At 38.5% G+C, this 27003-nt stretch overlaps 3 protein-coding genes across 4 annotated transcripts in view; 1 reads left to right on the forward strand and 2 right to left on the reverse strand.

Moving 5' to 3' along the window:
- The first annotated feature begins 5732 nt into the window (after positions 1 to 5732).
- si:ch211-218c6.8 (apoptosis facilitator Bcl-2-like protein 14) lies at positions 5733 to 8146 on the forward strand. Its single transcript, XM_026927543.3, has 6 exons — positions 5733 to 5955; positions 6882 to 7113; positions 7203 to 7292; positions 7405 to 7463; positions 7576 to 7848; positions 8002 to 8146. The coding sequence occupies exons 2-6, from the start codon at positions 6909 to 6911 to the stop codon at positions 8041 to 8043; spliced, it is 669 nt and encodes a 222-aa protein (XP_026783344.1). The 5' UTR covers positions 5733 to 5955; positions 6882 to 6908; the 3' UTR covers positions 8044 to 8146.
- A 532-nt stretch (positions 8147 to 8678) lies between these two features.
- Positions 8679 to 13737, reverse strand: tph2 (tryptophan hydroxylase 2 (tryptophan 5-monooxygenase)). 2 transcript variants are annotated; one of them, XM_026926946.2, is made up of 11 exons: positions 13422 to 13737; positions 12875 to 13018; positions 12558 to 12741; positions 12267 to 12367; positions 12093 to 12160; positions 11811 to 12007; positions 10816 to 10951; positions 10563 to 10689; positions 10064 to 10159; positions 9854 to 9987; positions 8679 to 9736 (listed from the first exon to the last, which is right to left on the reverse strand). In XM_026926946.2, the coding sequence occupies exons 1-11, from the start codon at positions 13710 to 13712 to the stop codon at positions 9562 to 9564; spliced, it is 1653 nt and encodes a 550-aa protein (XP_026782747.1). In that variant the 5' UTR covers positions 13713 to 13737; the 3' UTR covers positions 8679 to 9561. The 2 variants fall into 2 exon arrangements, with proteins under 2 accessions (XP_026782747.1, XP_026782746.1); XM_026926945.2 differs by having other exon boundaries at positions 12267 to 12406.
- Positions 13738 to 16644: 2907 nt separating this feature from the next.
- tbc1d15 (TBC1 domain family, member 15) overlaps positions 16645 to 27003 on the reverse strand; it is a 10770-nt gene continuing 411 nt past the window's right edge. The window contains exons 2-17 of the mRNA XM_026927754.3: positions 26105 to 26203; positions 25756 to 25830; positions 24770 to 24899; positions 23551 to 23755; positions 22458 to 22560; positions 22167 to 22364; positions 21353 to 21481; positions 20807 to 20910; positions 20581 to 20675; positions 20058 to 20174; positions 19719 to 19819; positions 19470 to 19569; positions 18428 to 18525; positions 17918 to 18034; positions 17404 to 17490; positions 16645 to 17193 (exon numbers count right to left, since the gene is read on the reverse strand). Coding sequence (XP_026783555.3) covers positions 16990 to 17193; positions 17404 to 17490; positions 17918 to 18034; positions 18428 to 18525; positions 19470 to 19569; positions 19719 to 19819; positions 20058 to 20174; positions 20581 to 20675; positions 20807 to 20910; positions 21353 to 21481; positions 22167 to 22364; positions 22458 to 22560; positions 23551 to 23755; positions 24770 to 24899; positions 25756 to 25830; positions 26105 to 26203 — 1962 coding nt within the window. The 3' untranslated portion in view covers positions 16645 to 16989. The remainder of the gene's footprint in view (positions 17194 to 17403; positions 17491 to 17917; positions 18035 to 18427; positions 18526 to 19469; positions 19570 to 19718; positions 19820 to 20057; positions 20175 to 20580; positions 20676 to 20806; positions 20911 to 21352; positions 21482 to 22166; positions 22365 to 22457; positions 22561 to 23550; positions 23756 to 24769; positions 24900 to 25755; positions 25831 to 26104; positions 26204 to 27003) is intronic.

The following is a 27003-nucleotide window of genomic DNA, read 5'->3' on the forward strand; positions in this document are numbered from 1 at the left end:
CATTCTGTTTACTCAGAATGGTGCAATAAAGAACATCCAGTGAGCGGCAGCTCTATGGGCAAAAACGCCTTTTTGATGACAAAGGTCAATGGAGAATGGGTAGACTGGTTCAAACTGACAGAAAGGCTGCAGTAACTCAAGTAACCACTCTGTACAATTATGGTGAGCAGAAAAGCATCTTATAATGCACAACACTTCATACCTTGAGGCAGATGGGCTACAACAGGCCTTGTATCAACAGTCCAGGTTAGTGGAGGAGGTGTAATGGCATGGGGAATGTTTTCACGGCACACTTTGGGCCTGTAAATACCAATCAATCATCACTTGAATGCCACAGCCTATTTAAGTATTGTTGCTGACCATTTGCCTTCATGGCCACAATTTACCCATCGTCTAATGGCTAATTACAGCATGATAGTGCACCATTTCATGAAGCAAAAGTCATCTCAAACTGGTTTCATGAACATGACAATGAGTTCAATGTTCTTCAGTGGCCTTCCCAGACACTGGGTCTGAATCAAATAGCACACCTTTGGGATGTAGAACGGGAGATACGCAGCATGAAAGTGCACCTGAAAAATCTGCAGGAATTGTGTGATGCAATCATGTCAACATGGACCAGAATCCCAAAGGAATGTTTCCAACATCTTGTGGGATTCATGCCATGAAGAATTGAGGCTGTTTTGAGAGCAAAGGGAGGACCTACCCAGTTTTAGTATAGTGTTCCTAATAAAGTGCTCAGTGACTGTATACAGCATGCTTAACACGCTAAAGGCCAATCAAGGACACTCGTGCTAAAAGCTCTAAAGCCGAAACTCCGCCCATACATTTGGCAAGGAAAAATGGCTGTAATTCCTAAAAAAATTCTGACTACAGACTTTGTTGTACATATCTGCTATAGATTTCTTGTAAAAACATGTGAACGAAACAATGAATGTCTGTGCATTTGTGTCAGTGTAACATATTTTTAAACATATTTTTATTTAAAGTAGAAACAAAAGATTTATGACATGATTATAGACATGATAATAATACAAACAGATAGAGAATTCTGATGAATTCTGCAAGATTTTACCAGTACAATCAAGGTGCAGGAAGGTGAGTGAGAGGGCAGAGAGAACCCCCTGGTGGTAACCAGGCTGTGGGGTGCACAATGCACGCTATAAGGGAAAAACAGAGTAATAATCAAATTTAGTCGCCCACCAATCACCTGCGGCTAACTGAAAACCATCAAATTTACAGACAAGTAATACAACAGCTAGTATACCTCTCTATATCAATTGCCCACCCAAATAAGAAACATACACAAGCAACACAGATCATAAAAAAAGACAAGTGTTAGCTGACTAGTAGCTAAACATGCTAAACAGCAAGTATGCTAATAAACTAAACCTGCTAAATAGCAAAGTATGCTATTAAGCTAAACATGCAGGTATGCAAAACTGCTAATAAGCTAAACATGGATGCAGGCAAAACAGCCATGGTTGTGGTGAAAGGGCTCTGTGTGTTTGCATTGATTGAGACGCTGTCTTAAATCTCAGTGACGACATTCCATCCCGGAACCAACTGATGCCAAACTGTGGTCTCACCCAATGCAAAACACTCGTGGCAGAAAGCACATCAGCATGCACCGTAGTAAGGTTTTCCCAAAATGCACAACACAGCAAGAAAGACATTGCAAGCAGGATGCTAAATGCAGAGCATAGTACTAACGCTACATGCAATCACTGTCCACTTTATTAGGAACATCTGTACACCTGCACATTCATGCAATTATCTAATCAGCCAATCATAAGGCAGCAGTACAATGCATAAAATAATTGTTAATGATTGTTAGTGCCAGACGGGCTGGCTTGAGTATTTCTATAACTGCTGATCTCCTGGGATTTTCCTTCACAACAGTCTTTAGAGTTTACTCAGAATGGTGCTATAAAGAAAAAACATCCAGAGAGCGGCAGTTCTGAGGACAGAAACGCCTTGTCGATGGCAGAGGTCAACGGAGAATAGCCAGACTGGTTCAGACTGACAGACAGGCTATAGTATAACCAGATAACCACTCTACAATTGTGGTGAGCAGAAAAGAGTCTCAGAATGCACAACATTTCAAAACTTGAGGCAGATGGGCTACAACAGCAGAACACCAAGAGCAGAAAGCTGAGGCTGCAGTGCGCACAGGCTCACCAAAACTGGACAGTTGAAGACTGGAAAAATGTAGCCTGTTCTGATGAATCTCGATTTCTGCTGAGGCACGCAGATAGTAGGGTCAGAATTTGGTACCAACAGCATGAATCCATGGACCCAACCTGCCTTGTGTCAATAGTCCAGGCTTGTGGAGGTGGTGTAATGGTCTGGGGAATGTTTTCATGGCACACTTTGGGCCTGTTAATACCAATCAATCACTTGAATGCCACAGCCTATTTAAGTATTGCTGCTGACCATGTGCATCACTTCTTGGCTACAATTTACCCATCTTCTAATGGCTAATTACAGCATGATAATGCACCATTTCATGAAGCAAAAGTCATCTCAAACTGGTTTCATGAACATGACAATGAGTTCAATGTTCTTCAGTGGCCTTCCCAGTCACCGAATCTGAATCAAATAGCACACCTTTGGGATGTAGTAGAATGGGAGATTCGCAGCATGAAAGTGCACCTGAAAAATCTGCAGGAATTGCGTGATGCAATCATGTCGTCATGGACCAGAATCCCAAAGGAATGTTTCCAACATCTTGTGGGATTCATGCCATGAAGAATTGAGGCAGTTTTGAGAGCAAAGGAAGGACCTACCCAGTATTAGTATAGTGTTCCTAATAAAGTGCTCAGTGACAGCATGCCTAACTTGCTAATGGCCAATCAAGGACACTCGTGCTAAAACCTCTAAAGCCAAAACTCCGTCCATACATTTGGCAAGGAAAAATGGCTGTAATTCCTACACATCTGCTATAGGTTTCTGGTAAAAACAAGTGAACGAAACAATGAATGTCTGTGCAGAGAGAACCCCCTGGTGGTAACCAGGCTGTGGAGTGCACAAAGCACGCTATAAGGGAAAAACAGAGTAATAATCAAATTTAGTCGCCCACCAATCACCTGCGGCTAACTGAAAACCATCAAATTTACAGACAAGTAATACAACAGCTAGTATACCTCACTATATCAATTGCCCACCCAAATAAGAAACATACACAAGCAACACAGATCACAAAAAAAGACAAGTGTTAGCTGACTAGTAGCTAAACATGCTAAACAGCATGTATGCTAATAAACTAAACCTGCTAAATAGCAAAGTATGCTATTAAGCTAAACATGCAGGTATGCAAAACTGCTAATAAGCTAAACATGCATGTAGGCAAAACAGCCGTGTTTGTGTTGAAAGGCCCCTGTGTGTTTGCATTGACTGAGACGCCGTCTTACATCTCAGTGACGACATTCCATCCCGGAACCAACTGATGCCAAACTGTGGTCTCACCCAATGCAAAACACTCGTGGCAGAAAGCACATCAGCATGCACCGTAGTAAAGTTTTCCCAAAATGCACCACACAACAAGAAAGACAGTGCAAGAAGAAAGCTAAACGCAGAGCATAGTACTAACGCTACATGCAATCACTGTCCACTTTATTAGGAACATCTGTACACCTGCACATTCATGCAATTATCTAATCAGCCAATCATAAGGCAGCAGTGCAATGCATAAAATCATGCAGATACAGGTCAAGTGATGTTTCAAGTGATGTTCACATCAACCATCAGAATGGGGAAAAAATGTGATGTCAGTGATTTTAATCATGGCATGATTGTCGGTGCCAGGCGGATATTTCTATAACTGCTGATCTCCTGGGATTTTCATGAATAGCAGTCTCTAGAGTTTGTCTGACCATTTGCCTTCATGGCCATAATTTACCCATCTTCTAATGGCTAATTACAGCATGATAGTGCACCATTTCATGAAGCAAAAGTCATCTCAAACTGGTTTCATGAACATGACAATGAGATCAGTGTTCTTCAGTGGCCTTCCCAGACACTGGATCTGAATAAATATAACACACCTTTGGGATGTAGTAGAATGGGAGATTCGCAGCATGAAAGTGCACCTGAAAAATCTGCAGGAATTGTGTGATGCAATCATGTCAACATGAACCAGAATCCCAAAATAACGTTTCCAACATCTTGTGGGATCCATGCCATGAAGAATTGTGGCTGTTTTGAGAGCAAAGGGAGGACCTACCTAGTATTAGTATAACATTCCTAATAAAGTGCTCAGTGACTGTATACAGCATGCTTAACACGCTAAAGGCCAATCAAGGTCACTCTCGCTAAAACCTCTAAAGCTGAAATGCCGCCCATACATTTGGCAAGGAAAAATGGCGAAAAAGCAGCAGAAGATAATTTCAGATTAGTCAAAGTAGAAGTAATACAGTATGTCAGAGTTAGGTCCTCTGTAATTCCAGGCAAGACATGGGATTTTAACACTGACACTGTGCAGTTAGTGGTTGTTTAAGCTATTTCTTCCACATGCACTGACTAGGCCTATGCGATTACAGTTAGCCAACAATAGAACTAAATCAATTAAAATCGAGTGGAAACATGGTTAACTTGTTTACACTGCTTTGCTTTGAGCTATTCGGACTGATTTGTTAGTTTTTTTGTGTGTGTGTGTGTGTGTGTGTGTGTGTGTTGGGGAATGAAGGGGCAAAAGCTTAGTGAGTGTTCGGAGTAACACCGATTGTCAGCCTTCAGATGCTGAATGCCAAATGAATGAATGAATGAATGAATGAATGAATGAATGAACCTCGCACCTCCAGGGCTGGGGGTTCAATTCCCGACTTCACCCTGTCTGTGCGGAGTTCTCCCTGTGTTTTGGGGGTTTCCTCAGGGTACTCCTGTTTCCTCCACCAGTCCAAAAACATGCATTGTAGGCTGACTGGCATCTCTAAATTGTCCGTAGTGTGTGAATGGGCGTGTGAGTGAGTGTGTGTGTGACTGCCCTGCGATAGCATGGCACCCTGTCCAGGCTGTCCACTGCCTTGTGCCCCGAGTCCCCTGGGATAGGCTCCAGGCTCCCTGCAACCCTGTGTAGGATAAGCGGTACAGAAAATGGATGGATGAATAAATAAGTGACGTCACACTTTTACTTTCAGTTGACAGCCCCTTTGCTTCAAGCATCTTCCTCTCAGAAAATAAAGTGATTATTCCTATAGATGTCATTAACCAATCTAGATCTGTTATAGTTACAACTGGCCTACTTAATACCCAATATGTGTGTGTGTGTGTGTGTGTGTAAAGGGATTGTCTGGTGTCCTCACTCTATTTTTGTTGTTTTTATCTGTAAGAAGACAAATATTTACCATAACACGTCATAATTCTTCTTATGGATCACTGTTTTGGGTTGGTAGCTTGTTCGAAGTTTTTAATTACAGATAAAACAGTGATCCATAAGAAGAATTATGACGTGTTATGGTAAATATTTGTCTTCTTATGGATCACTGTTTTGGGTTGGTAAGAAGACAAATATTTACCATAACACGTCATAATTCTTCCAACCGTGCCTTTATAATATGTATTCTACAGAATGTATAAAAAGTTTTTTAAAAGTAATCTGAATAAGTTGCCCTTATGAAGTAGTGGAACTGAACACGTTATTGATTACATTTAAAGAGAGAGTATTGAGTATTCAGCCATGGACACTTTAGTTTCACTTGTAATTTTGCAGTACCATGCTATACAGCACATGCGGAACAAGCAGGGTACCGCCCACTGTGCTGCAAGATGGTACGGCGGTCAGTTTTGGGGCAGGTGTATATATACGGTATATATGAGCTGTAGAGTTATAGTGAATATTTATAGTGAGCTGTGGGCGTTGTGAGCGGTTATTCGGTTGGAAACCGTCAACCTGATCCGGCAAACCTGACGCCAACTTTTGTGCTTGTGGTCACGCGCCGGTTGCATTAGTGAGGGGTGAGTGCTTTACCGTTTTCAGTCGTTGCTACAAAAAAAACAAACAAAAACAAAAACAAAAACAAACAAACAACAAATAAAAAAAAAAGCGCGCTTGTTAGTCTTTGCGAAGAAGGCGATACCATGAAAAATTAACTGACCTCAATTTGAAAGTGAAACTAGATTAAAGTTCAGCGGTGCAGAATGCAAATCATTTCCCTAAATTTAAACAAACCTATGTAATGTCTAGCTGTAATACAGACCCAGGACTGATCTCTGTCTCAAATTGCGGGCTGAATAATCCAAACAGTCTAAACTGTGCGACTATGAGACTATTGTCGTGGCAAAAACTTCTTCAATTCAAAATAAAAAGGACTTCCAAAGACAAGGGGTTCTGGAAGTCAAAAATCAATAGACTTTATTGAGTCAAACAACAAAGCCGAGATGGTCTGCAGAGCATCTGATTTATATAGTCGTGGCCCATGCTTTTATACAATTCTAAAACAATGATCTCATCAGATGGAGTTTTCTCTTTTTTCTTTTAATCACACACCTGCCTCACGCCCCAATTATTTCACTGTCCCCTTATCTTAGTTTTAACCGTGGCAAGAGTTCAGTCAGTTTATTTTTTTAAAAACAACATTAGCCTTCAACACTAGCTTTCATCTTAAAAAACACCACCTACAAGGTCACACCAGTTTATTCTCACAGAAATATCCTTGTAGGATCATAGGCATAAAGTCACCCTTCTAAATGTACTAGAAACGGTACAGTGTAGTTTATAAGTGAAGCTCTGAAAGTTAAGTACTTGCTTGAATACATGTGGCGATTTAAGGTCACTTTTCAATACTGTTGCGTAGATACTGACTGACATAATACTAATTGACAAATGATATTGATATAGATAACAGGAAAATTCTTCCATACTATCTGTTTGTGTGTTTTAGAGAACGTCAGGGTTTCCTGTGGGAAAGATGGAGACCATGTCAGCTGACGACCCGTTCATTACCGAGTATCAGCTTCTGGAGAGTTATCATAAAAAAAGAAAGTCAAGATCAATCGCAAAGCCCAGACACCCAATCGTCCTACAGGGTTGGTCAGGCAAATACCAGCAACCAATAGTCAACCGCTGTGAACAGGTGTCTGCAGGGAAACGGGTTCCTGCTTCTGCAGAGGCTGGTAAGACAGCTGGCCAAGCATTGAGCACAGAAGCTTATCTGAGATGGTGAACACTGCTTAAATCCTGTTTTAATGTTATATCCTTAAAGAACCAGAGGCATTTGCTCAAGTGGCTGATAAACTGACTCACATTGTAGACAGCGCACCTCCTGCTCAGGATCAAGTAGTAACAGACTGTGGTGGGTTTGTTTACCTGCAAGTCTCCTCCTAGCTTTCATATTTCTGAGAATGTAATGCTATACAGTATGTAAATGGACTGATCTTTTATTTGTGCCTATTGTCTAAGATCAGGTGTCATCCAGCGGCTTGTAGAGTTATTGAAAGAATATGGGGATCAAGTGAATGAAAAGGTAAGCAACTGGGGAAAAAAAACCAAGCGGAGTACACACAATTCAGGTAGTAGTAAAAAAAAAATCAACACATTAGCATGTTCTACTCCTCTTTAACTTTTTCTTGACTTAGATTCAGAAGGACAAGGAACTTTTAAGCTATCTCCAAGGCCTCTTCTCCTACAACCTTTTTGAAGAACTGGCCTCAGCCTTCATTCACAGCATGGTGACCCCAGGCAAGCAGAGGGAAGAGGATATTGATCAGAAAATGAAGATTGCTTGGACCTTTGAGATGACCAGCAGGCTGAGTGCCTTGGACCTGCAGCCTATGAACAGAGCAATGGGATTCGGGGCCCAGTATGTGCACCAGCATTTTGCACCATGGATTCAGCAACATGGTGGCTGGGTAAGGGCTGGATCATGCACAGTAACCTATAGTTAGAACATAGAGCACATAAATACTATTAAATATAGTACATAATTTTAGTGTGTCATAGGAATGCTGTTATATATAATTATGAATGGCATTACAATCAGTCTCTTTCCATTCCTACTACAGGAGAATGCTTTTAAAAGTGATGAAGATGATGAGGTGCAGTGAAAAAGCCCTGCCTACTTTTCCCAATAGAGAAACATCATGTTGTCCACAACTAACCTCCTGAATAAACAACTTTGCAATGCCCAAATGAAAGATCCCTGGATTTTTTCTGATAACCTTTGAATTTCACAGAAATGTAACAATGGTTTGCCTCACTGTTTATTTTTGTATTTTTGTTAATCATATATCATATCATATGTTTAATATTCAATTTCAGTTAGTGCTTTACCCTGGGCGGGGCCGTGGTGGATCCCAGGAACATTGAGCATGAGGCAGGAATACACGCTGGATGGGACAATAGTCCTATGCAGGACACCATGCACATACACATTGACATACTCCTTTAGACCTAGGGGCAATTTAAAGTCAGCAGTCCACATGCCTATATGTTTTTGTGAGGTGGGAAACAAACAAACAAATAAACAAACAAACAAACAAACAAAAAACTTAGAGAACTCACATATCTAATATAATAGCTGTCTTAAAACTTTAAATACGATAGTTTTGTATTTTCCAACATTTTGACAATAGTGAAGTGCCAAGGTTGCTGAAAATATATTCAGTGACAGAAAAGAATAAAAAAACTAAGACAGACAACTAAAAAACATAAAATATATACTTTATTAAACAAGCATCTAATACATCTACTTTATCAGCTGCAAATATAACCAGTACTACTAAGCACTACCCAGACACTATCCAGACATAGGGACTATAGTCACTCCAACATTTAGCAATTTCATTCATGAATATTCTATACAGATTATATATATATATATATATATATATATATATATATTTCGATTATTTTAGGCACAATACTATTAACATTCGTCTTAGCCTGAGTGCTACAACCTAAGATGCAAATAAAATACACACTGATTTATGATTACCATATCTTAACTCTCATTTCAGGCTTATACGGAGACACAGAGGGGTAACACATTTAATACTAGACTCTTTATGGTAATATATTGGATAGATTTATTTTCATTGCCCAATTGTTTTCTTCAGTCAAAAGCAACAAAACAGTTCCATATGATTCAATGATAATGTACCAGCATTCATTCCATATCATTCATCGTGTTGTGACTTTAGACTGTCAGAGGGTCTGTGAAGCAGACTGTGCTGCTAATTGACTAGAACAAAGTGGGGTATATTTCTGCCTTAGCATCTGGAATCATCCATCTCAAACTTCCTGTTTGCTCTCTCATAATGAAGTTGGACCTGGTCAGGAACTTGGGCAATTGAATTACAGAATACTATGATTAGCAAATTACAATCAGCAACCACAAACGGATGCATCCTGTAGCTTCTGCAGCAATGGCAGTCATGCACATATGAATAACTGACTATGAAAGCTGGCAAATACATGAAGACACCAGACAGGAAGACCAAGCTCTGTTTGACTTTGGGTTCAGGTTATACATTAAACACCTTTAGCCACTAGGTAATGTAATTGCAGTTTGGTTTTTTTGTTCAAAGCAGAAAAAAGTGTGGCTAAAACTAATTTGTGTGCTTCTAGATGCCCAGGTACTTGTTCATTTTCCCCAGTGCATCACAGACTGTGGTGAGGTCACTGCGGAGGTCCTGCACCACATTCTCAATGCTCCTGGTGTCCTTCAGCAGGTCAATACTCTGGGTGTATGGGTTATAGTAGACAGAGAAGGGCCTCTTGATCGTTTTGGCAAAGTCCCTGTGGAGAGAATAACTCTTGCTTCATATCAAAACAGTCAATACTTCCTAATTCATTAAATCTCCTAATAAATTTATGAATTTATAAATTATACTGATGTTTCATGAATGACATTACCTCATCTTTTCTTTGGCCTCTTCAAAACTCTCTGAGACAAAGTAAACATCTTGGAAAGTTGTGATGAGGCACTCCTGGTAGCATGTGGTTTTGGGATCAAACTGCTTCACTACAGCTTTGTCTGATAATGCATGCTGTGAATTCATGGAGGGCAGTTAAGTAAAGTCCTTCCTGTTTCATTGTATTGTAAAAATAAAGAAATGTCTGTACCCTTAGCTCTCCAATTGAAGAAAGCAGTCCTGCTCCATAGGCTCTCAACTGGCCATCTTGTTTGCAAAGACCAAACTCAATGGTGAAGAAATAGCACTGTCAAAAATAAATATATTTAAAAAATAATATGTAAGATGCATACATATAAGAACACTAAATAACACATAACAGGAATGTATTGCTAATATGAACCTGTTACACCATAACAACATAATGTTGAGGAAGAAAGTTTCTTACTAGCTGTACTTTAAATATTCCAAGCTAAACTTCCCACACTCAGCAGAAAGCACTGCCAGTTCTATTCAATTTAATGCAAATGTGCCACCATAGGTCAGATATGAAAGTGAAATGATGGTTAAATGCCACCACCAGCCCCTGTGACCTTCTTACGCTGGTATAATCGCTGCATTATACTGAGAGACTGTCAATCAATTAGGCAGTGTGACATTTGAAGACACACCTACACTGTGAAATGAAAGTTGGTTTCAGTCTGACTTACTGTAGCCAACTTCTGCACGTCTTCGTCCGAAGCCCCAAGAGAGGCTAGGCCAATTTCCTGTGAGAACTGAGCAAACTTGGGATCTGCTAAGAGTGGGACATGACCCAGAAGCTCATGGCAAGTGTCCCTGAGAATCAGTGTTAATAACATAATTAGAAATTAAAAATTTGTACTAAAAGCAATTGTTGATGCATTTGGATGTACAATGTCATGTATGACACGGGAAATAGCCATGTTCTAAGACAGTACTCACGGCTCTGGTGTGTAGAGTGGGTCAGTGCTGTGGCGTACATACTGAGTGCAGTTGAACACTCGATATGCCAGACCAGCCAGGAAGTCTCTAGGTGACAGATAACCTGCTACAGGTCGCACTGTGAACCCTGACCTCTCTACAAATATCAATAGCAAATATCTGGAATCAATAAAAATCAGCCTGGCCTCCATCACTTTCACATATAGATGCCAAGAAGAAGATGCCATTAGGATTTACTAACCAAAATCCATACTCTAAAAATAGTTGGCTTAAAAATAACCCAGTTTGTCTCAATTTGCATTCCCAGCACTGGGTCTAATATGCACTAACCCAGGAGACTAGGTTTATTTCTACCCCAACTTGTGGGTAAAATGACTACATTGCTGAGCTGTAGACACCCAAGTTGTTAAGGTTACAGTGTGTGTTGCGTGAGCAGCTTTGTTTTTCATATCAGCACAAAAGAAGCTTTCAGGTGGCATTTTTGCTCTACAGAACACCTAGTGTGAAAGCAGCCTTTCTCAACAAAAAACTTATGTTGCAGCCCAAAAATTAATGTCAATTTATTACATTCCAACTTTTCCTCTCAAATAATGTTAGCTAGCGTAGTTTATGTTATAGCCTACATAATGTCTAGAGGAAAAATCTAATTCTGAAAGGTTCAGCTAAATTATAAATTTAAATATAAACTTAAATGTGAACAAAATTACATTTCTTGCAGTGGCAGCTGATTTATTTATTTTTTTTTTTTTTACTTCAGACTTTTTCTGGCTGCTGCTGTGGAGGCACGGTGGAAAATTCTAGAAAATGAATGCTGATGCCGTTTCCCTTCAGGGCCGCATCCCCAAACCAGTTTCCAGTTATCAACCCAATCTGGGTCATGTCAACCCAACTACCTGATCCAACAAGCTAACCCCAACAACTGAGTTGTAAAAATAAACCAACATTTGTGCATAATGACACAAATAAGGGGGAATTGTAGTCATGAACCTATTTACCTCTTAGGAAGAGAGAGACATCCTCCAGCTGGGGAATATTGTCCTCACGGTATCCACAATGTTTTGTGAGCAATGGGAGGTTTTTCATGTACTCGCGGCAGGCATGGGTGGGATAAAGTTTAGTGAGCTCCCGGAACACCACTCCCCAAGTCTTCACCTCTTCTGGTGTGTACTCAATGCGTGGGATGGGTTGGCCACTGTAAATTGAATTCATAAACCATATTCATATTCATGTAAACTATGTTTGAACCAATTTGAGAACTTTTACTAACAGTTACTAACAATTTGTAGTTCATTGCGACTTCTACAAAGTACTTCCTCCTCTGCCTATAGATGTTGTCTTTAAATCCCTGAAAAATACAATGCATGAAAGAGATTTGTTTTTCATTAGAGGGGCTTCATTATTGAATCAAGACAATACTTTCTTCCTAAGTATCTTAAACTCGGTTCACTTACCGGATGATCGGCGTCCAGCTCTGAGCCATACATGAGCACTCTGTGTGAGCACTGGTCCAATTCAGAGATCTTCTGGGGAAACCAAGGGACTCCTTCTACATCTGGCAAGCCACCCAAAACACACACACAGTCCAAACAGTCTAGAATAAAGAACCAGGAGAAGCAGCAGCACTATCACTTTGGATATGTATTGTAGCCATGTCAAATTTTCTCTACTCACTGCCAGTTAAGAGTGAATGAATAACGCAATCTTGTGAATAGTTAATAAATACTTGCATGTAACAGACTCACCAGTCTCTACAGACCACACGTTTTGAGGTGTGTTATATGAGACAATGTTGACATGGTCTTTAAGGTGCTGCACCAGCTCGTTGAATTCCTTTTTAGTGCAGCTACACTCTGCATATATCTCCACCTCTGTGGAGACTCGCTTTGATTTGCGTGATTCAATGTGGGCCAAATTTACATGCTTCTCCTACAGAACCCACAGAATGCATTCACTTGAGAAATAAAATCATACTGAAAAGTTTATCTAATATGATTTTGATTCACTTCTTTGACACATTTCTATTTTAATTTCTCCTTCACTAGCTGAAGTGGGTGCTAACCTGAAACAGCCGAAGAGCCTTCACCAGACATCCCACCTCGTTCTTCAGAGAGAAGATCACTGCAGTTTTACTGCTGTCATAAGCCGAGCCTGTATCCTCTTTGTCCGGTTTCTCATCTATGCGACTAAAAGATGTCCTACGAAGCTGCAAAAAAGTGTTGGAAACCCAAAAAATAATTTGTATTGAGTATGCATATTAAATTAGGTGTAAAATGTGCTCAAGGCATGATCTATTTTTATGATTTTATTCACTGGCCCAAAGCTTATGAGTGCTAACCAGAGTGAAGGCTATTACATTTTTTACAGCATTTATTTGGACAGAAATTTGACAGATGTTGCTTTCAGATGTTGTTCAAAATTTCTGTAGTTTGACTTCTGAAAGGATTTAGATCATACTTTTAACTAATAGGCAACAAAATTCAAGTTTACCATTCATAATTTCAATATCAGACAGTACCAGACACAGTACACATTGCAGATACTTGTACGAATCATAACCTGAGCAATTATAGCTACCAGTGTCCGCTGAAATCTATTATTATTCTTACCATATTATTTCCTAGGTGCTGCTGATCAAGCATAGCTGAATCCAGAGATAATCCTCGACGTGCCCAGTATTTGCTGGAGAACATCATCATTGCTGGTTGCATCTTTGGAATTGCTTCCTTACCCCTCTTCCTCAGCAACCCCACCGGTGACTTTGGGATCTCCGGACCCTTTTTCTGATTCTGAGGGTCAGACGGCATAGACATTGTTTCTTGAGGCTTGGTTTTGCCTTGCACTTCAGACTGCACAGCGACTGCTTCGGACCCCTTCTTCTTTTGCACCTGTGAAGCCATTGAAAGCTGAGTGCGCTGCTCTACCCTGCGCTCCACCTTCTCGATCACTGCCAGAGCCCTGCTTATATAGTGTGACGAAAGATGTTGATAAGAACTCCTCTCTCCTGCTCTCTTGCGTACATTGGTTTCTGGGAGGCTGGTGCGTCGTTCATTTAAAAAAGTTATGCTACGTCAGTACCTTACTGATCATGTATCACCAGTGTTAATCTACTCAAGATCTGATGTAGAACAAAGCTCTGCACAGATCAATTTATTTTGATCTATCTCGAGAGCAAAAGAACACAAAAGACATTAAAACAATAAAATACTGAATGCAAAAAATGAACATTTATATTAGCTGTGTCACTAATTGCAATATGATTTCAAATTTAAGTGAACCTGTATTTTAAAAAGCATAAAAAAATACAAAACAGATGCTATATTCTACAGTATATAGCAAAACAGTATATGCCACATATTCTACAGAGGATATTTATAGCAAGGGAAAATAAAGGAACATTAATTTTCCTACAGGCTTAATGTCCATGTTGAGAATGAATAATATAAGCACCAGTAAAAAAGCACACTTAGTCACATGTGTGTGTGTGTGTGTGTGTGTGTGCAAATGCACATTGTTTGTAGTCCACATTGAATGAGTGGTGTTTGCTACAGCGCATAATGCAGGCGCTTCTTTAATGAAAGTGAGCTGAAGGTGAGATAAAATTACAGCTCTAAGGAAAAGCTATCAGTCGCCTCTGAGGCAATTTCCTGTATAACAGGAAATGAAAGAGCCGGGGAGCTGGGAGGCGATCCTGGGTGTCTTTGTTGTGAACATTTGGTTCTGTTATGAGCCGATAAAGGATACTTCGGTTCTCTGTCAAGATTTTCCACCCACTCCTCCCCATCACATCTTGAAATGTCACAGACAAAAAATGCAACTAGAAGTCTAATAGAGAAGCAAAATGCCACTTGGATTGCTATTTGTGTTTTAAGTGAGTTGAATTCAAAATGCACAGCCCAGGGTGTTATCTTAAGTAGAACATCTTATGCATACCTTGTGATGTGTCACATGACATAATTTATGTACACATCCCTCCAGAATTATTGGCACCTTTCCTAAAAATGAGCCAAAATGATTGTAAAATAAAAATTAAATTCAATTCAATTAAAATACACTATACATTAATTCAAAATTTCCACTCATGCTATAAGAGAAATTATTTATCTTTTTTTTTTTATAACAAAAAGAATCATTGTCACTGAACTACATTGTGTCAAACTTTGTATGTGCCAAAGTTTTTTGCACCCAAAAATAATAATTTAAATGAATGCAAAATAATTTTTCTAATCCCAGTAAGTTAGTTAGTGACTAAGTAAGTAATAAATCATATTTATAAACCACATTTATAGCAACAAAATTTGACCAAAGTGCTATTAAGATCATATAAAACATAGTTAAACTCATAAAATGTAAGTATAAAAGAAAATAAAAGAAAGCTGATGAACATATAAAACAATGGAAAAAGGAGAAATATACAGTCACTGTCCACTTTAATAGGAACACCTGTACACCTGCTCATTTATGCAGTTATCCAATCAGTCAATCCAATCATGTGGCAGCAGCGCAATACAAAACAAATCTTGAACAAATCTGGCCATTTTCCTCTGACCTCTCTTATCAACAAGGCATTTCCACCCACAGAACTGTTGCTCATTCACTGTTTCCTATTTTCCACACCAATCTGTGTAAACTCTATAGACTGTTATGTTTAAAAATCCCAGGAGATCAGCAGTTTCTGAAATACTCAAACCAAACCATCTGGCACCAACAACCATACCAAGGTTGAAGTCACAGAGATCACACATTCCCCCCATTCTGATGTTTGATGTGAACATTAACTGAAGCTCTTGACCTGTATCTGCATGACTTTATGCATTGTGCTGCTGCCACATGATTGGCTCATTGAATAACTGCATAAATGCACAGGTGTACAGGTGTTCCTATTAAAGTAGACAGTGAGTGTATTTGACATAATCACAACTGATTAAAATGCTAATTTGTAAAAATGTGTTTTGAAGATGTAGGAAGGAGTTAATCCATTATGAGCTTTAAAAGCAAACAGTAAGACTTGTATTGGACAGGAAGCCAGGGCAAAGTCCAGGAACACCTGTTGTTGCCTTTAAACATGTCCTGTTCCCCCGAGGTATTAATATGAGTTTGCACACACAGTCTAAATCTCAGCTGCTTCTGCCAGGAGTTTCAGACTTGTCCATAGATACATCTTTCAGCAAGATAATGAGTTAACCATACTTCCAATTCAACAAAGAAGTTGTTTAACAAACACAAAATCAACATTTTGCAAGGACCATCTCAGTGTCTGGATTTGAAGTGAACCTGTGGTCTGAAGAGGAAAGTCCATATGCACAAACCTAACAATATAAATGTTTTCTGCATGAAGGAGTGAACCAAGATCTCTCAGCAGGTATCTCTGACCCTGTTAAACATTATAGGATTTGACTCAATGCTGAAATTCCCCAGGCATTACAAAATATTAATTGTAGGGATGTCGATCATTTTAAAACCAGTGTTGTAGAAAAAAATTGCATGAATTTTTTATTTAAATTTTAAAAATAATAAATATGTACAATAATCCTGTATATTTGAGTATCATGTATTGCATATTGTTCTTTTCGTCAATTAATTTTTGTTTATTTTCATTAAGGATGCCAATAATTATGTATTACATGAGTGCATACATTGATACTCAATGTATATCTGCATGTCATGCCACAAATCTGCATCATTACAAATGGTTCACTTGACATTTTTATTAAAGAGGGTACCAGGTATCATGAAAAGTCATGTCATGAAAATATGAGTGGGGTTTTACCACTTCATGTTACATTAATCTTACTTATAAGTCATATGAGTTACAAAAAAAGCCAAAAGCCACCAGGAAGAGACCAGATTTTAATTGGTTCAACTGCATGATTCAGAAAAATGGGGGAAATAAATCAGCATTTAAAATCAACAATGGAAATTCCATCTTTACATTTTGAAAACTTTATACAGTGAGAAGGAATGATTATTTCAATGAAAGACAATATGGTACAAGAAAATTACAAAAATAATAGCTTTAGGATCACATTTGATCCCAATTTTACATTCATACATACTCTTTTCTATGGTTTTATCTGGGATACTTTACAATGTCACATCTGGTAGCAAATATCTACATGATACCAAACACTGTTTATCTTACTGATATACAGGCATTAATAAAACCTATGAAATGTCCTATGAAATAAAGCCGACTTTACATGTGTTGTGTGACGTTTCTTGTAAGAGTCCATGGCCGTTGGAGTAGGCCTCGTCTTGCCTGTGTGCAGATCTTGGTGAGGTCTGAGGTGATTCAAGCACGCTGTATTCACTGGTTTCTAATGTAGAGCTCTCTGCAACTGCATTCAAGCCCAGAATCTCACTCACTGAATGGGGCAAATCCTAAACATGATACAAAAGAAAAAATCTTAAACATAAAAAGTCCAGTGCAACAAAACCCTCAATGCAGCAGGTGTACAAATAACACAAAAATATCCATTACATGAAAAGAGCTACGTAACAGCTATGTACTTGTTTATACCGGTGTTACCAATTCAAGAGATCTGCATTACGACAGAATAGTAGTCTTCTACTCTTTGCTTTAAAACATACCTTGCAATTCTTTAACTGCATATATATAGCCTCTGATTTAATAAGGATTTCCTCAATGTCCAGTTTCAAGGAGAGTTCATTTATGTGCTGTTTAACAACAAAGAAGGGAAAAAACATTATTACACAATGCAACAATCCACAAAAAAACACACTGCATGAGTAAGGAATAAAAGAACGCTGATTATTTTCCAATAACAGTACGTTTTTATTCCTCTTATTATTTAAAGCATCCACCATACAAGTCCCTGTGTTAGTTGTTACTATAGAAACAGACCCAGAGCATTTTTATATATCTGTGATTTAAATAACAGCTGTTACTATTGTCAGGGGTGCTTTTTTTTTTTTTTAATAGAAAATTAATCAACACCTTTGAGAAATCATCAGTACTATGGTATAAATAAACAATAAACCACTGGAGCACTTTCACATTAGTACTAATAAATTCAATAAATCACTTCATATTTCTGTTTTTTTGCAGAATATGCCAAACATCTGCAAGTATTTGTGAGCTTACCTTAAGAATTTCATTAAATCCATAATGTCTGTCCATTATTTTCTGTTTTTCTGAATCCAAAATGGCACAGCATACCAGAAGGTGAAAATTCTGGCAAGGCAGGCCTGTCCACATCACCTGACAAAGAAAGCATGATTCACTCGTGTATATATAACCTGGGGTATATCCTGGAGTAATAAAGTCTAAATTTTCTATCCATCATTTAGGACAACAATAGAATACAGTAAACATTTGGAAATGTCAACTCTATCAACTTGTAGACTTGTTTTCTGTAAATGAAATGTTACATTGCTCATTTTAATGCTAATTTCCAATGATTTTTAAATTTTGTCCAAGCATTACTAATTAACAAATTGCTAAGTGAAAATTTCACAGGACATTCATAAAGGGGTAGAAACACCTATAAAATAATCTCTATAAAATTCAATTTAATACATCCTAAAAACATTATTGTAAATGTGACACAACGCATTGCTTTTTTTTTTATATATTTGGATTTATGTAGCAGACCTCCCAGAGGCGAAGCACATCCTGAAAGTAGAGTTCCCTCTTGAAGCGGATCAGTAACCACCGAAAACAGAAATACAGATACCCAGAATCCTGAGCCTCTGTCAAAAGCAAAGAAACTGAAGTTAATGCGAGAGACTTCTTCACACACTCACTGTCCACTTTATCAGGAACACCTGTACATTCATGCAGTTATCTAATCAGCCAATTATGTGGCAGCAGCACAATGCAACAAAATCATGCAGATACTGGTCAAGAGCTTCAGTTAATGTTCATATCAAACATTTGAATGGGGAAAAAAAGTGTGATCTCTGTGACAATAAACTGTGGCATGGTTGTTGGTACCATATGGGCTGGTTAGTATTTCAAAAACTGCTGATCTCCTGGGATTTTCACATACGAAGGTAAATGCTAGGCACAGGCTCATCAAATTGGACAGTTGAAGATTAGAAAAAGACCAGGTGATTTTTTTTTTCTAATAAAAAAAAAAATTTATCTGTCCAGTTTTGGTGAGTCTGTGCCCATTATAGCCTCAGATGCTTGTTCCTGGCTGATAGGAGTGGATGCCATGTGGTCTTCTGCTGTTGTAGCCCATCCACCTCAAGGTTCAGTGTTTTGTTTGTGCTGAGATGCTTTTCTGCTCACCATGGGTGTAAAGAGTGATTATTTGAGTTACTATATCCTTCCTGGCAGCTCAGACCAGCCCTTCTGGTACCACCACAGTCAAAGTCACATGCCATGGTCAAAGTCACAGAGATCAAACTTTTTTTTCATTCTAATGTTTGATGTAACATTAACTGAAGCCCTTCACCTGTATCTGCATGTTTTGTGTTGAGCTGCTGCCACATGATTGGCTGATTAGATAACTCTGTGAATGTGCAGGTGTTCCTAATAAATGGGACAGTGGGCGCATGAGAAACATGCTTATTAAGGCTCTGCACTGACTTTTCTGGGAAAGGACACCATAAAAGAAGCTTTTCATCTTCTACTCTTCTAATGCATGTAACAAATCAAACCAGATTATGTCAGATTAGTAATCATTTACCCAGGTAGTTCCAGAAGGCTAAGTCTAGGAGCCGTAGCAATGTGCTAAGCTGGATCAGCTGAGTCTTCATGCCCTGCATCTGCTCTTCAAAGTTCTCATGCTGAACACCAAAAACACAGATGCCACTTTACTCAAATCTCTGCATGACTGCATTAGTCTAGATGCTCATTACTCATACACGAGTATTAAAAATCTCAAGCAATGAGCATAAAAAGCATGATATGATGTGATATCTGAAAATGATGGTACCATCTGATCCATGAAGGAGACAAAGCACCAGAACGCATCCACTTCATTCTCCATAACATAGAGGATGGGAGAGAGCAGATCACTCATGCCTTGTACATAGCCTGTACCAGAGCATATCAGACTGGGTTATGAGTATGCACAGGAGGCTACTGCAAAGTTTAATCAAGCACAATTACCAGTTTACATTAAAAGGAACTTAGCGATTAAGTGAATTATGTAAATAATTATACAGACTCTTTATGTTTCTCCCAAGACAGGCACAAAATGTGAAATACACAATGACAACTTTTTTCAGCAATATTTACTCAATTTTTAATTCCCCATTCCCCCACCACTTACCCAAATCAAAGTCATACATGCAATACGTCATAAGGATGTCATGCAGCAATATCAGTCCAGGGTTGTCCAGGCCCTCGTAGAACTTGTTGTTGCGGTCAGTCCTGTTTACATCTTTCTCTATGGTTAAAAAAATTATTTTTTTTTAATTACCCAATTTTGTATTGTTTATATAACAATACAACACCAGTTTCCTGAAAGAACTAGGTATTTCTTTGATAATTTAATTATTCATCTTTAGTAAAATCTTGGTAAGGGTCGCAGTGGATCCGGAGCCAATCCCAATAACACTGGGCACAAGGTGGGAGAATTCACCCTGGACGGGATGCCAGTCCATCGTAGGGCATCGGGTGCACATACATTCACACACTCATTCACACTTCCGGGCAATTTAGTGCAACCAGATATTTTAATAATTAATAAGGATGAAATACTTCTTGTAGTGTTGGCTTTTCTGTACAATAAGTTACTGGTAGTTTTCTTCTAATAGGAACAAAAATGAAACAGCATTTGATTGGACACATACCGATAAGGCTTTTATAATCCCGTAACCTGGAATTTCTCTTTTCCTGCTCCTCGCTGACTGATTTCCACTGCAGCTTCATTCTGAAGTACTCGTCCCTTCAGTCCACAGAGACATAGGGTATAAAAACAAGCTTTGCTATATTAAACACAGCCTGTGTCTAAAACCATTCCTGAAATGGGAAAACTCAAAACTCAAAGTCAGAGACTGACTCACAGACTACACTTACGTTTTCCTTTTCTGCAGATTTTTCCTTTCTTCATGTGTACTGTCCCAGGGATAATAGCCCAGCAAAAATTTCCAAGCTTCTTTTCTCACAGCATGGCACAGACCCTTAAGCACACAATCAAACAATTGTTCAAATGATCATAGTCAAATTAATCAATCAATTAATCAACAGATCAATCAATAAATGAGTAAGAATATCTTAGTTTTGGCTTTGGTTGAAGATTTAATTTTTGAAATATCAGATATTCTAGACCAGTGAAAGACCAAATCCTATATATAGGATAAACCCATTATATTACATGCAAAGGGTTTAATTAAAAACAAAACAAAAAACGGTGATTGTTAGCAGTGAATGCTAACAAGAAAACGAAAAACAGGGTGTCACTGTGACAATGTGTTCTGAAAATGGTCGTGTTAAAACATCTGAGAAAGGAGTTTCTATCAACCCAATGGAAATGAGCAAAGATGGTATGCATTACCTGTAAAGTAACAGTAACAAATATTTTAGTTTACATATTAGGTAGACATAAAACATTTCACATTTTACCCCTTTGAAAATAAGGTGCTTTAAGTGAGGCACATTGGACACTCTTCCCTCTGAGTCTGAGTGCTTTGTCCAGTCCACCAACATTACTGGCTCTCTCCTCTGCACATCTGGCCTTGTGCCCAAGTCAACCTGCAACAAAAGCATATATCCAGACACATACAGTCAGCACAGGTCTTACTGTGTGTGTATATATATATATATATATATATATATATATATATATATATATATATATATATATATACACATACACACACACACACACACACACACACATATATATATATATATATATATATATATATTTTTTTTTTTTTTCTTTTATGTATGATGTTAGAGCACCACACCTCTCAGTCAAAAGGTAGGCAAAGACTTGTTTCTGCTGATGGCACAAACACATGCCACATTAAAGACTCTCAAAGGTTTTATTTTGCTAAACTATAAAACAATAAGTCTGCATGAGCACTATGCACAACATGCTCCAACGTTAATTAAAGTAGCCTTTATTTATCCCGCAAGCTTCATCTGACCGAGTAAAGTGGTCTGCTCCCATAGGTTTGATGTTGTGTCCCAGATCCCAGTCCAGACCTCAACGTTCATGTAGCATAGACATTTGTCAGAGCAAATAGTAAAAGCAGCCTGCATAATTTCCCTGTATAACTAGCAAACTACTACCTATAGAGAAAAATTATTGCCTATGGCTTTCACAATAACCTCCTTTTGTTTAGATTTTTAGATGTTTTAGAATTTTTTTTGTGAATATTGGCAAGGCCATGTTATAAGACAGGAGCCAAAATGATGCACAGCTACTCACTCTGGTGATGACCTCAAAGCCAGGCTCCTCCTGCTGGTTGATCTCCAGGCCTGGGATCAGTTCCCCCAGAATGTCTGCCACTTCCTCAGCAGGGCGCTGCTGGCATTCAGACTCGGACGGCCGAAACGCATCAAAGATGTAGTTTGTGACTTTAGAGAAACCACCAAAAGTTGTTGTGTAGGGATCCTTTCTGAACTTCTGCTGACAGGAAATAAGTTTTATCAGTGTGTTGACAGCTGTGTGTGCCAGTTTTTAAATTAAGCACAGATTTTCCCAATAAATTTCTCATACCTGAACAAGGCCATAATTGGAGTCATCTAGAAGATTCTCAAAGGACTGTGAAATTGCTTTGTTATATGTGGCAACTACCAGAATGTTTTTGTCATCAGGACTCCTTCAAAGACAAAAAGGGACTTACATTAATGTCTTTAAATTGGTTACAAGCTAAAGCAGATAAACAATAATCACAATAACAACAACAATAAAAATAGTATCAAAATCTCTACAGAATAGTTAAGCGAGTGACATCACAGGTCATATCCCTCTCCCTTATGACTGGCATTGAAAAGCAAAGGCAACAAAGCCGAGCACATATTTCATTATGAGAGCAAAGATAAGAACTTTAATAACAGCTATCTGTTACTCAGCAGCACTGCCTTGAACATGCTCGCAGCTTGATTTATTTATTCTGCTGGGTAGGAAGTGCGCTCATCCACTTCTATCATGAAGCCTCAAAACTAAATGTACAGCTGCAGTCCCACCTGACATCAGCCAATCCCATGCCCTTTCATTCTCACAAGACACATGCCATTTTGCAAGGTCTCTGAGAGGAACAGAAATTCCCAGGCAAAAGTCCCCACATTACCATATAAATAGTATTGCATTCAGTCCTTTACTGTTTTAGAGAGCTAATCTTCAAGGGGAAATAATAGAGAAGAAAATCCTGTTTGATTCGAAAGGGGAAGCTGTAAATGGCAAACAGTGAACTTTTGGAGGCCTTTGATGAATAAACATGAAGAAAAACCATAGTACAACTTTTTTGTCATGGAATAAAAGCAGCAAGGGAAAATGACGAGTTATACAGTTTAAAGAAAACAGGTCTGAGCTTTCTCTATATTTGAGTATATTAGTGCACCATTCAGAACATTAGAAAACTAGAGCTGCACTGCTCTCTGCTGGACAAATGTTAGGATAACAGAAACACTCAAAACTCACTGGTAAAAGGAAGCACAACAAAAACAAAAATAACCTCAGCTCATGTCAGCCTCTACTGTAAATTCTAGACAGTTTTACTAACAAGAATAATCAACTCATTTCCAAATCAACTACATTGTCCTTTTCTTCTTTTTTTCTCTTTATGATGACACTTTCCCCGACTACTTACTCGCTGAGATGAACTGATTTCCTCAAGCCATCCAGGAACCCTTGGCTGCCTCCTTGATGGAAGTGAATGGCAGGCAATTTTGCATCATCTCTCAAGCAGAAAATTAGGTATGACCAGCCTTCGTCTTTAACTGTGACAGTTCTGAGTTCACTGACATTAAAGGAGAAGGCCCACTTGTTGCGCTCATTAAAGTGGTTTGAACCCCCTAAAAGAAATGATAAAATGAATCCTGTTTAAAATGCACTATTTCAAATGTTGAGAGTCTTCGTTATAAATACTTATCATTAAAAATTAAGACTTATCATTTAAGGTATTGTTTGTAATGTTTAAATGTGTATCTAGAATTGTAATAACCATATAATTACAAATTATTATTTGCTATTGGCAAAACTGCCATCCAATGGATCTTGCTAGATTCTTAATTACAGGCTTCTACATTTTTCCGATCTGGGAATTAGCTCCACACCAGATGGAACTGAGCTCTGTCTGGTAGTTTTTAACAGAGAGGTTGGGAAGGCTTGTAAGCGTTTTCAACTGCAGTTTGCCTTACAGGCAGCAGAGGGCTCTGAATATTACCAACTGCTCCTTGAAATTTAAAAATAAACTTACACCTGAAATTATCTGTGCTTTAAAGAAGGGGAAATGTAACAGCAACCCAATGTTACTGTGTAAACATTTTCTTCTGGCAGAAGAATGAAATCTTCTTTGGGTTCGACAATACTGCTACAAAGAGGGCAGTACGAGTACAGTTCACTCTTTAAAACATGAATGCTTGGAACGCTGAACAAGCCGGCTTTATTATGCAAGTCCTGCCCCTTACTGGAAACAGCCAGAAGCAAATTCTTTTTTGTAAAATTGTGTCCTTGCTAATTCAAGTTAATTGACTTTTTTTAACCAGGCAAATATTATTTGCATTCTTTCTGAGCACTCCTGGCTGATAAAAAGAAACATCTTTCACCATACCAGCATTTTCCTGACGCACAGCACCACAGATTCACAACAATGCATTGTTGACATTTTGGAGGGGTGCATATAGTCATCTCTTAGCTATGACCCATAACACCTGCCGGAATCACGTCTGAGATATGTGTTCATGCAACTACACAGTACAAATCAGCACTGAGGGTAATGCAGTGGAATTTCTTTCAAGATTGAAACTGCTGACAACTTGTATTTATATTTATGTCAGGCCTTAAAGGAGTACATGGAAATGCCTTACCTTCGCCATTAGTATGGATCTTCCTCTTAAAGGAGACTGTGTTAACCATGTCCCACTCAGTCTCATAGCTTAGCTGCTGGTCCAAAGGACGATGAGGCCTCTGTGTCCACTCCACCACTGAGCTGGAGTCCTTCACATTGCAAAATAAAAACAGATGAACACTATTCTACAAATAATACACCTGCTCAATTCCAAAAGCTTAATTATACAACTATATGGTCAAATGTTTGTGGACATCACACCCATATGTGCTTTCTGAACAACTCATTCCAGATTTAGTCCCCCTTTGCTGTTTTCATAACCTCCACTCCTCTGGGAAGACTTTCCAATAGATTCTGGAGTGTGGCTGTGGGGATCTGTCTATTCAGCCACAAGAGCATTAGTGATGTCAGGTGAGAAGGCCTGGGGTGCAGTCTGTGTAGGTACAAACTATACAATTGTGTGCTTCCAACTTTTTGCAGCAACAGTTTGGGAAGGCCCATATATGAGTGTCAGGTGTCCACAAAGATGACAAGTATCTGGAACAGTACTGAAAGAATGAGCACCATTCTTCCAAACAATATTCCCTCAGTTGTTGTTCTGATAATTATTGAAGAGAGTGCTGTCTAATATGTCGCTCCAAAATCTGTCATAAGTGTTCAATTGGGTTGAGATCTGATGACTGTAAAGGCCACAGCATTCGATTTACATCATTTCTACACTCATCAATCTGTTCAGCGAGTCCTTGTGCCATGTGGATAGAGCAGAGTCATCTCGAAAGAGACTACTCCCATCAGGACGGAAATATTTCACGACAGAGTAAAGGTGATCAGGGCGAATAATTCTGTATTGATTTGCAAAGACCATTCCCTCTAAGGAGAAGAACAGAGCTAATCAATGCCCCCACAACATTACAAAGCCATCAGCTTTTTTTCTTTAATTTGTAACCCATCTGTATATTTCACATAGACTACAATATAGTAAACTGAATAACCAAAAAAGCAAACCTTGCAGGCACAAAGCATATTTGAAAGATCCACTGTATCCTCCACAGGTTTATATTCCACAAATGTTTCACCATCCTAAAGAGAAAAAAAAACACATGTATGATTTTTCTTGCCAACTGTTCATGCGTTACTTATTTCGTATTTAACATATATATATATAAATAACATATGTATTTAAAAACAGTTTCAATGCACAGCCTCTGACTTCAATACATGGCATTTAATGATCTTACACGACTCTCATCCTTCAAATTATTGTATATTGTCAATGCTAAGTGATATTACAGAGAAGCAAGACCTGTTCAAACATAATGAATTCAGCTTCCTGTCACTGACAGGGCATAAATACCTTATCGACGATCCGAAGGAACCCTGATATTAGTGAATCCTGATCCTCCGATTCTTCTGTGTTTGAATGGATAAAAACCCCTTCGTGTTCAAATATTACCTGCAAACATCGACACACAGGATAACAATGTGTTTGTGTTCTCTTGTTCTGTATCGTAAGACAGTCCTGCTGTACTGCAACATTCCAGCTAGACAGACAGGCCTGTGGAATTAAAGCTCCATGTTTGCGGAAGCACCCCGGGATTAAATAAGAAATTACTCCTTTTAGTTGAGTCTATTAGTTAGCTATTAGAGCCATGTCTATTAGTTCCCAATGCAAATGATGCATGTGTATGATCTGCACTAAAGATACAGTAGGAAAAATTTTTGACAGCCCATAATAAAACGTTCTATTCTATAATTTAACCAGGATAAAAAAAAAAATAATAATAATAGCAAAGTGTATATAAGAACAACATGTCAGTGTGCATCTTTGAGCAGCTGCTAGCTAAACAAGTGTAAACCATCACTGTGTTATGTGAGAACTCATCTATCACAGCGTTGCGAAACTTTTGGCCCTTGCACTTAGTAGCCAGATGCTACTGCTAACAACAAACTTATCAAACTTAACAAGTCTGCACTGTATTTAAGAAATGTCTGGTTAATTAACTAACATTCCTGAGGAAAAAAAACCCTGAACATAAAATATAAATCATGGGCAAGTTTTATTCTAGCTTGCTAACTTACCTAATTTAAAGAGTACAACTCAGAAAGTAGGCTAGCTGGCTAACTTAGCTAGCTATTTAACCTTTTAAATGAGGCAGTATTTTTACAGTCAGCGTTAGCAGGTTAGGTATAATTAAATGGTTACATTAACTCAGTGGCTAACTGCGGAAAGAGAGCTCTTCTGGGAAGCTAAGA

This window comes from Pangasianodon hypophthalmus, chromosome 6 (genome assembly GCF_027358585.1).
Source record: "Pangasianodon hypophthalmus isolate fPanHyp1 chromosome 6, fPanHyp1.pri, whole genome shotgun sequence".
NCBI lineage: Eukaryota > Metazoa > Chordata > Actinopteri > Siluriformes > Pangasiidae > Pangasianodon > Pangasianodon hypophthalmus.

Excerpts from the sequence above, each read along its gene's own strand:
- si:ch211-218c6.8 (XM_026927543.3), top strand. The coding sequence starts at position 6,909 with ATGGAGACCATGTCAGCTGACGACCCGTTCATTACCGAGTATCAGCTT. Across the intron at positions 7,464-7,575 it reads GGGATCAAGTGAATGAAAAG|ATTCAGAAGGACAAGGAACT; the intron begins GTAAGCAACTGG and ends TTCTTGACTTAG. Across the intron at positions 7,849-8,001 it reads TTCAGCAACATGGTGGCTGG|GAGAATGCTTTTAAAAGTGA; the intron begins GTAAGGGCTGGA and ends TTCCTACTACAG.
- tph2 (XM_026926945.2), bottom strand. The coding sequence starts at position 13,712 with ATGGCTTCACAGGTGCAAAAGAAGAAGGGGTCCGAAGCAGTCGCTGTG. Across the intron at positions 12,407-12,557 it reads CGTGTGGTCTGTAGAGACTG|ACTGTTTGGACTGTGTGTGT; the intron begins GTGAGTCTGTTA and ends TCTTTATTCTAG. Across the intron at positions 10,952-11,810 it reads TGTCTCTCTCTTCCTAAGAG|AGAGGTCAGGGTTCACAGTG; the intron begins GTAAATAGGTTC and ends TGATATTTGTAG.